This window comes from Salvelinus sp. IW2-2015, linkage group LG31, assembly GCF_002910315.2.
Source record: "Salvelinus sp. IW2-2015 linkage group LG31, ASM291031v2, whole genome shotgun sequence".
Classification (NCBI taxonomy): Eukaryota; Metazoa; Chordata; class Actinopteri; order Salmoniformes; family Salmonidae; genus Salvelinus; species Salvelinus sp. IW2-2015.
In genome coordinates, this window is record NC_036870.1 from 21,999,039 (window position 1) to 22,009,560 (window position 10,522).

At 43.5% G+C, this 10,522-nt stretch overlaps 1 protein-coding gene across 5 annotated transcripts in view; it reads right to left on the reverse strand.

The window, feature by feature from the left end:
- Nucleotides 1-10,059, reverse strand: part of LOC111955717 (tumor protein D52) — a 31,189-nt gene extending 21,130 nt beyond the window's left edge. Inside the window, exon 1 of one of the 5 annotated variants that reach the window (XM_023976007.2) lies at nucleotides 9,916-10,059. In XM_023976007.2, coding sequence (XP_023831775.1) covers nucleotides 9,916-9,934 — 19 coding nt within the window. In that variant the 5' untranslated portion in view covers nucleotides 9,935-10,059. The remainder of the gene's footprint in view (nucleotides 1-9,915) is intronic. The other 4 variants (XM_023976003.2, XM_023976005.2, XM_023976009.2 and 1 more) reach the window with 4 other exon arrangements.
- Nucleotides 10,060-10,522: the final 463 nt, after the last annotated feature.

A 10,522-nucleotide genomic window follows, 5' to 3' on the forward strand; every position in this document is an offset into this window, starting at 1 on the left:
ACTCATTTGCGATCTTTTCCACACTGCCACATAGGGCTGCAGGATATAGGCAAAAATTCTAGGCCTTATTATTAACCAAATGTTGCAAATTTGACTTGCGATTTTGATCTAAACACTTGGATGAACTGTTGCAATCATGGAAATACAAGATAATAGTGTGGGGCCTCCCGAGAGGCGCAGTGGTCTAAGGCACTGCATCACAATGCAAGTTGTGCCACTAGAGATCCTGGTTCGAGTCCAGGCTCTGTCTCAGCCCGCTGCGACCGGGAGACCCATGGGACGGCACACAATTGGCCCAGTGTCGTCCGGTTTAGGGGAGGGTTTGGCCGGCCGGGATGTACTTGTACCATCGCGCTCTAGCAACTCCTGTGGCGGGCCGGGCGCATGCACGCTGACACGGTCCCCAAGTGTAAGGTGTTTCCTCTGACACATTGTTGCGGCTGGCTTCCGGGTTAAGCGGGCATTGTGTCAAGAAGCAGTGTGGCTTGGCTGGGTTGTGTTTCTGAGGACGCACAGCTCTCAACCTTCGCCTCTCTCGAGTCCGTACGGGAGTTGCAGCGATGGGACAAGACTAACTATCAATTGGATACCACGAAAAAGGGGAGAAAAAAATATTWAAAAAATAAGATAGTGTGCACTTTGTTGTTTGAAATGACAATGAATGAAATGCCAGGGAGGAGTTATTGTGACTGGGTAGTAACCAAAGTGTTGACAAGTGTTTCCTAGGGGACCCTATAATCTTTGGCTACATTAAATGTTCTCTCTTAGCTACTTCATGTAGCTAACATATTCATACATTCCTCTTTGCTTTAGAAGATACTGTTGCAAACTGATTTAAGTCTACACCATCACTGGTTTTATTAGGCTGTATAGGTAATTACTTTGACTCAGTACATTTATTAGCTAGCTAGCCAGCTAACAAGCGATTAGCATTAGGTGCTAACAAGACTTAGGACCAACTTACTAAGAAAAGACAAACTAGTTGTTTGCAGATGTACGAAACACAACCAAAGTGTAATTATAGAACGCTAGTGGATTTATATTAAAAAGCAAAGTGAAAACAGCATTGTTGTCATTAACATTGTTGCATGAGCTGCATTGAGCATGCAGACTGAACGCAAGTGTCTCGTGGTCGAGGAACAACAAATGTGCTCCTTGAGTCACAGGGGGCGGAGCTAGGTCTTTGTGGAAAGCGGCATGGAAAGAGAGAGATGACTTAAGTAAACTATAAAAATGGACATTACATTTAAGAAACTAAAAACATTCAAACATTGTAGAACGTTAAGTAAAAACCCAAACCAGTCCATGCATCAATACCGGTATATCGTAAAATAAGGTACCGCCCAGCCCTAATCTACAGGTAGTTTAACTGCCTAAATAATGGAAAAATAGTTGAGTAAATGAGGGATACAAAGTATATTGAAAGTAGGTGCTTCCAGACAGGTGTGGTTACTGAGTTAATTAAGCAATTAACGTCCCATCATGCTTATCGTCATATAAAAATGCCCAGTTGCCCATTATTTTGGCTACCATGGCTAGAAGAATGGGTCTCAAAGGAGCGTAGAGGGTTTAAGGAGTCTGTGCGTGTGTCTCATATATCCACCCAATTGAACACTTATGGGAGATTCTGGAGCGGCGCCTGAGAAAGAGTTTTTCCACCACCATCAACAAAACATCAAATGGTGGAATTTCTCGTGGAAGAAGGGTGTCACATCCCTCCAATAGAGTTCCAGATACTTGCAGAATCTATGCCAAGGCGCTTAGAAGCTGTTCTGGCGGACTTGTTGGCCTAACGCCCTATTAAGACACTATGTTGGGGTTTCCTTTATTTTGGCAGTTATGTCTACATGACAACTGTCTGCTCCTTGATATTTTGACCAGGTCTTATAGGAAGAGATATCAGTGTCAGTCAGTGGAGTCTCAGTCTTGGCTGGTGGGTGTGGATGTTGCTGCCTCAGATTCTGAAAGACTTCCTACAATAGCCAGATCTCTCAATGGAGCCAGTTGTGTCTTACTGAAATCTAATTAGAGTAACTTTGCCATGACCTTGGTCTTACAGTAATTACTATCATTAGGTTAGGCCACATCTCAGAGAAAAACATGTTTTGAAGCATACAGGAAGGAGAAAAGTTGAGTATTTCCTCAGTTCACACCATTCCAATGTAGAGCTAGCTTGTGGTTAATGCTACATTATGAAAGGAGATCAATAGGAAATATTTTGTTTGCCAACAAAAGTTTTGAATAATGTCTGATTGAAATATCTGGGATGTGTTACCAAAGCCCATAGATAAATTAAGGTTTTCAAAAGCTATAAACATAATTTGCATTCATTTGATAACCACATCTTAATTAATTGTCTGAGTAATAAAGACTTTCAGAGATTTCCAGCCTTACATGAAATAAACAGTAGGTATATGACTATGATCATTGAGACAGCAATGAAGCTGCTATGCCTGTTCTTATATACCTATTATACCGCATTGTTGCAAGGTGAACCTGCAAGCATTTCATTGTACTGTGTACTAGAGGTCTGCGCGGGACTGATTTCTTCATCCCTCTCTGCTGCTGCAGCTTTTCATTCCGTACCCGCCCGCTCCTGCTGGCTTTCTGTCCGACTCCTACWCGCATCAGCAAGAACTGGTGATGAACCCAACCACAGTCCCAATGTTATTTAGGCGTAGCCCATGTGACACAGCTCACTTGCTAGCCATGGTCCCAGCAATGTTGCGCCCTACATGCAATATTAAAAGCGCTAAAATAACAGAAGAAATAGATTCAATTACCAGAGAGTACTCTACATCATTGAGACCACACATACTCTTGCATGCTTAACTAGGAGAGGAGAGGTAGGCTACTGAATTTAAAGCAGCGAATTCTAGAGTTCATGTATAAAGTGACAGAGGTGCTTTTAATACAATAGGTAAACCTAGGCTAACACATACAAAGCAGAAAGACGACCATTTCCAACGTTGTCTGTATGAACGACCGCGCCGCAGTGATCTCCGTTTAGACCCGCAGCCCTCTACTGTGTACCCTTTGCACATGACAAATAAACTTGACATGGGCCCAGGCTTCTTCTTACATCTGCTCCAGATTCACACTATCAGTCATATCGTGAAAAATAAACATCTCATTGGCCCTTTCACATCCCACTAGTGAGGTCGTAGCCTACTTTTGAGGTAAACTGCAGCTCACACAATGTACAATGTCTCCACAAATACGTTAAATCACAGCATAAGGCTCGCTAAAGTAAAGACATATATCTGGGCCCCATTTTGTGCAGAAAGACATTCCCCAGGCACTGTACCAACAAATGGACCCGAGAGCAAAAACGGACCCCTGAGCGAATACAGTTGGTTACTTACCTATGGCAACTATGAAACAGAGAAGAGGAAGAAAAGGGTGTTTGTTTCAACTCAGCTCAATTAAACAAAGAGGCAAAGAAGTACATTAAAAAAAGCTAGAACACCTACTCATTCAAGGGTTTTTCTTAATTTTTTATTATTTTCTACATTTTAGAATAATAGTGAAGACATCAAAACTATGAAATAACACATATGGAATCATGTAGTAACCAAAAAAAGTATTAAACAAATCAGAACATGTTTTATAATTTGAGATTCTTCAAATAGCCACCCCTTGCACTCTTGGCATTCTCTCATTCAGCTTCACCTGGAATGCTTTTCCAACAGTCTTGAAGGAGTTCCCACATATGCTAAGCACATGTTTGCTGCTTTTCCTTCACTCTGCGGTTCAACTCATCCCAAACCATCTCAATTTGGTTGAGATTGGGGGATTGTGGAGGCCAGGTCATCTGATGCAGCACTCCATCACTCTCCTTCTTGGTAAAATAGCCCTTACACAYCCTGGAGGTGTGTTGGTTCATTGTCCTGTTGAAAAACAAATTATAGTCCCACTAAGCCCAAACCAGATGGGATGGCGCATTGTTGCAGAATGCTGTGGTAGAATTCTGTGGTGCCTTGAATTCTAAATAAACCACAGACGGTGTGGGGGTGCCATGCTTTACGGTGGGAAATACACATGCGGAGATCATCCGTTCACCCACACCGCGTTTCACAAAGACACGGCGGTTAGAACCAAAAATCTCCAATTTGGACTCATCAAACCAAAGGACAAATTTCCTCCGGTCTAATGTCCGATGCTCATGTTTCTTGGTACCAATCAAGTCTCTTCTTATTATTGGTGTCCTTTAGTAGTGGTTTCTTTGCAGCAATTCAACCATGAAGGCCTGATTCACACAGTCTCCTCTGAACAGTTCATGTTGAGATGTCTGTTACTTGAACTCTGTGAAGCACTTATTTAGGCTACAATTTCTGAGGCTGGTAACTCTAATGAACTTATCCTCTGCAGCAGAGGTAACTCTGGGTCTTCCTTTCCTGTGGCGATCCTCATGAGAGCCAGTTTCATCATAGCGCTTGATGGTTTTTGCGACTGCACTTGAAGAAACTTTCAAAGTTCTTGACAATTTCAGTATTGACTGACCTTCATGTCTTAAAGTAATGGACTGTCATTTTTCTTTGCTTATTTGAGCTGTTCTTGCCATAATATGGACTTTGTCTTTTACCAAATAGGGCTAGCTTCTGTATACCCCCCCCCACCTTGTCACAACACAACTGATTGTCTCAAACACATTAAGAAGAAAATTAATTCCACAAATTAACAAGGCACACCTGTTAATTGAAATGCATTCCAGGTGACTACCTCATGAAGCTGGTTGAGAGAATGCCAAGAGTGTGCAAAGCTGTCATCAAGGCAAAGGGTGGCTATTTGAAGAATCTCACATATAAAATATATTTGGGTTTGGTTTACACTTTTTGGTGTTATTTCATAGTTTTGAAGTGTTGACTATTATTCTACAATGTAGAAAATAGTAAAAATAAAGAAAAACCCTCAAATGAGTAGGTGTTCTAAAACTTTTCACCTGTAGTGTATATGTTTACTGAACTGGAGCCATTCCTTAAGTAACACCAGTAAACCCTACAATAAAAGGCATTTCCCCCCCTGGTAAAACAGTTCATTTTCAGGCCTTTGTCATTAAGGTTACCTTAAATTCTGATGAAAGATAGAGACCTGCAAAAGACTCTATAATTCTCAAAAAGGAGTCTTAAAAAGCRCATAAATGTGCTCTTTCATCTGTTTAGGCATAATGTTTGGCTGATATTGGTCAATTAGGCTCCAGATGAATGTGAAGTCAGACACAGGCTCTCCTACTGCTTTTACCTAAAGCACTAAAAACAAACTGTACATCTCAAATCAAATCAAATCAAATTTTATTTGTCACATACACATGGTTAGCAGATGTTAATGCGAGTGTAGCGAAATGCTTGTGCTTCTAGTTCCGACAATGCAGTAATAACCAACAAGTAATCTAACCTAACAATTCCACAACTACTACCTTATACACACACACAAGTGTAAAGGGATAAAGAATATGTACATAAAGATATATGACATGAGGTGTGGTACAGAACGGCATAGCAAGATGCAGTAGATGGTATAGAGTACGGTATATACAATGAGATGAGTACTGGTAGGGTATGTACATAAAGTGGCATAGGTTTAAAGTGGCTAGTGGTACATGTATTACATAAGATGCAAGATGCAGTAGAATGTATAGAGTACAGTATATACATATGAGATGGTAATGTAGGGTATGTAAACATTATATTAAGTGGCATTGTTTAAAGTGGCTAGTGGTACATTTTTACATAATTTCCATCAATTCCCATTTTTAAAGTGGCTGAGTTGAGTCAGTATGTTGGCAGCGGCCGCTAAATGTTAGTGTGGCTGTTTAACAGTCTGATCGTTGAGATAGAAGCTGTTTTTCAGTCTCTCGGTCCCTGCTTTGATGCACCTGTACTGACCTCGCTTCTGGATGATAGCGGGGTAACACGGCAGTGGCTTGGGTGGTTGTTGTCCTTGATGATCTTTATGGCCTTCCTGTGACATCGGGTGGTGTAGGTGTCCTGGAGGGCAGGTAGTTTGCCCCCGGGTGATGCGTTCTGCAGACCTCACTACCCTCTGGAGAGCCTTACGGTTGGGGCGAGCAGTTGCCGTACCAGCCGGTGATCACAGCCGACAGGATGCTCTCGATTGTGCATCTGTAGAAGTTTGTGAGCTCTTTGGTGACAAGCCGAATTTCTTCAGCCTCCTGAGGTGAAGAGGCGCTGCTCGCCTTCTTCACAACGCTGTCTGTGTGGGTGACCAATTCAATTTGTCCGTGAGTGTTACACCGAGGAACTTAAAACTTTCCACCTTCTCCACTACTGTCCGTCAATGTGGATAGGGGGGTGCTCCCTCTGCTGTTTCCTGAAGTCCACAATCATCTCCTTTGTTTTGTTGACGTTGAGTGAGGTTATTCTGACACCACACTCCGAGGGCCCTCACCTCCTCCCTGTAGCTTCTCGTCGTTGTGGTAATCAAGCCTACCACTGTAGTGTCATCCGCGAAACTTGATGATTGAGTTGAGGCGTGCATGGCACGCAGTCGTGGGTGAACAGGAGTACAGGAGGAGGCTCAGAACGCACCCTTGTGGGGCCCCAGGTTGAGATCAGCGGGGTGGAGATGTTTTACCTACCCTCACCACCTGGGCGGCCCGTCAGGAAGTTCCAGGACCCAGTTGCATCCGGGCGGGGGTCGAGACCCAGGGTCTCGAGCTGATAGTGACGAGTTTGGAGGGTACTATGTGTTTAATATTGCTAGCTGTAACAGTGAACCATTCTCACCATGGGTATTTCCTCTTTTCCAGATGGGTGTTAGGGGAGCATGTGTGTCAGTGTGGTTGCGATTGTCGTCGTTCTGTGGAGCCTATTGGGTCGGTAAGCAAATTGGATGGGTCTGAGGGTGCCGGCCTAGGGTGCAGGTGATATTGGTCCTTGACTAGTACTCTCTCAACAGCACTTCATGATGACGGAAGTGAGTGGCTACGGGCGGTAGTCGTTTAGCTCAGTGTACCTAGCTTTCTTGGAACAGGAAACAATGGTTGCCCTTCTTGAAGCATGTGGGAACAGCAGACTGGATAAGGATTGATTGAATATGTCTCCTAACACAGCAGCAGCCTGGTCTGCGCATGCTCTAGAGAGCGGCGGCTGGGAATGCGTCTCTGGGCCTGCAGCCTTGCGAGTAACACGTTTAAATGTTTTTAACTCACCTCGGCTGTCAGTGAAGAAGAGCCCGCAGGTTTTGGTAGGGGGCCGTCGTCAGTGGCACTGTATTGTTCTCAAAGCGGGCAAAAAAGTTGTTTAGCCTGTCTGGGAGCAAGACATTCTGGTCCGCGACGAGGCTGTGTTTTCTTTTTGTAATCCGTGATTGACTGTAGACCCTGCACAATCCTCTTTGTGTCTGAGCTGTTGAATTGTCGCTCGATTTTGTCTCTGTAACTGGGACTTAGTCCTGTTTGATTGCCTTGGCGAGAGACATAGCTAACCTTGTTTTATTTCGGTTCATTGCTTTCCGGTCTCCTTGCCCTGGTTAAAAGCAGTGGTTCCCCGCTTTCAGTTTCACGCGGAATGCCGCCGTCAACTCCACGTTTTCTGGTTTGGGAATGTTTTATCGTTGCTGTGTGGTAACGACATCTCAATGCACTCTCCTATATGAACTCGCGTCCCGAATCAGCATATTCTCAATTTGTTGTTTGACGCAATGCAGAACATATTCCAATCCGCAAGTTTACTGAAGCAGTCTTGAAGCGTGGATTCAGATTGGTCGGACCAGCGTTGAACAGACCTGAGCGCGGGAGCTTGTTGTTTTAGTTTCTGTTTGTAGGCTGGAATCAACAAAATGGAGTCGTGGTCAGCTTTTCCGAAAGGGGGGCGGGGGAGGGCCGTATATGCGTCGCGGAAATTAGTATAACATTGATCTAGGGTTTTTCCAGCCCTGGTAGCACAATCGATATGCTGATAGAATTTAGGGATCATCTCACTCTGTTGCCATGACAGCTGCCTGACAAGAAGAAAACCATTGACTGGTTGTCCCATCATGAGTCACCCTGATGAAAGTCTTGGCAACAGAGCTGTTTCATATCCAGTGTACACTGGGACTAACTATTTTGAATTAAAAAGGTAATAAAAGAAGGGGTCATATTTGCTGGCATGTGAACAACACTGCCTTCTGTATTGAATGCCAGGTCTGCTTTTGATGAGCACGAATATACAAAAGGTATCAAAGTTCGTTTTTTGTGTGTGTGTGTGGGGGGGGGGGGCAGGTTTCTGAACCTCAAGACATATTACAGAACAAGCAGATGGACTTCAGGAAACAGCATCACTATGTGCCGAAGGATGCTGATCCTGCTCATGACAGGTGACTAAAATGTAATCTATATAAAAGAAAAAGACAAGCAGGTCACAGAGGCCTTCCTACCTGGCAGCCCCTCCTGCAAAGTACACAAACAAGACACAGTGTGTCTCTGGCATCATCCTGCAATCTGTTGTTTAAACAACACGCTGCTCCCTGGCCTGAATACCAGCTGCAGTGAGACGTGAGAAGTGGGCAAGCAGACATGAACAGAGAGGAGGGAGGAGAGGGAGGCACAAGGCAGATGGCTGCCCAGCAGGAGAGGAAAGGGAGTAATCAAAGCCAGGAAAGATGCATTCACCTGCTACCTGTCTGGCCCTGCATTCGAATCACCTCCCAAGAGGGATGTTGGACAGAATGGGAAACTGAGGGGAGGGAGGGAAGAGAACAGGGAAGTGGTCAGAGGGGTCATAGGAGACTGGAGAGTAGATGTAGACATTGGGAGAATCTCATTGCATACTCCTCACCTCCTTCTCAAAACCCATTGGAGGAGAAGGTCAGAGGGGAGGGACCTCTTTCTTTCTCATCCAATGGTTTTTGAGGAGGTGGTGAGGCGTATTCAATTCAGATTCTCCCAATGATGCTCCTCCTCAAAATGACACTCAAGTGGCATAGGTTACTACCTGGATTGTTATTGTGAAAGGTGTATATCATTCTGGGAGTAAAACCATAGGCTAGACCTGTAGAGACATGAAGTGTTTACCCATTTCCGAGATGGCAGGAAAACTGAAAAAGTGCCGATAAGTCTAGACAACATTCTGTCAACAGCACAAGACTAACCACAAGAACAGTGCAAATCAAAGGCTGTTCATAACCTAGTATACTTTAGTGATGAGGCCTATCAAATAAACGTAACACGACGACATCATACACATAGTACATTCAAAGTGTGAAAATTGAATTGTGACAACTGTGCCATCAGAGACATTGTCTAAAACGGAGATAAAAAAGTTGTTCACAAACCTTTAAAACAACAAAAGACATACAGTAAACTTATCAATGGATAATAAAGGCATACACGTGAATGATCAAGGAGAACAATCTGTACACAGTAAGGAATGTATGACACATCTAGAGCGAGGTGTGGTGTGTGGGCGTTCCTGGAGCAAACATATGGTAAACTGTATTTTCAACCCACTTCAGTGAAAATAACAGCAAAACAACGCATAAATGTAATACTTGAACCAATATTATGACTCATTCAACGTTCTTTCAAACGCGTGCAACAAAGTAACGCTAACAATTGAGGTTGGGTTTTAAATTCGAGGACTAGACCAACTTCCTTGTCTTCTCTGTATTGTTTTTCCTCCCACATTCAAAGAACAGGAACATTGTACAATGTTTGACTATCTTGTTTAACTTGTGTGGTTTGAGATGAATGGCTTGCATATTATTGTCTCTGGGTATATCGAAGACTAGAACATTCTTTGTTTTACATTAAAAAATGTTAAAGCTTCTGCAGAAGGCTGAACTTGAGTTAGTTAGCATATGCTCTGATTAGCCTACTGCTAGCTAACTTTAGTTAGAAACAAACTAAACAGAGTTTTAAAATGGTTGTCAGTAATAGTACTGTCATTTTGCATGCTGTAACAAATACCTTACCTTGATCTGCTTGCTCCATCCTCACGCTATATGCTGTTTCTGCTATTCTTATTTGATCCAGAAGCTTGCAGGTTCCCCACTTCGCTCCTGCAATCTTGTGCACTCACATGCTCGCGGTAGGTGGGGTCCTCTGTGACGTCAAGCCGTAGAAAGAGCACGTAGAAGTGTAAATTCGCTCTGGCTATCTACTTCGATTTCAGAGCGCTCTCGTCTGAGTGTGCCAGAGCGCAGAATAACGAATGAATTTACAAATGCTCAACACCAGTTGAATATGGCCGTTGTCAGTAAACGTCGACAAAAACTGAACAAGGCAGTTAACCCACTGTTTCTAGGCCGTCATTTGTAAATAAGAATGTGTTATTAACTGACTAGCCTAGTTAAATAAAGGTTAAATATGGATGTCATGAAAACAGCCTAACCAGCTCTTCTAGGGTGGGTAAAATGGTCAGAGTGAGGTATTCTCTCATATGTGTCTGGAAGTAGCTAGTAAGCTAGCCAACGTTAGCTTGGTGCTTGACTGCCGTTGTGATGTCAGAACGCTCGGATCAACCCTACACCACAGCCAGAGCGTCCAGTGTAGCTCTGAATCTGAGCACACTGAATTTAC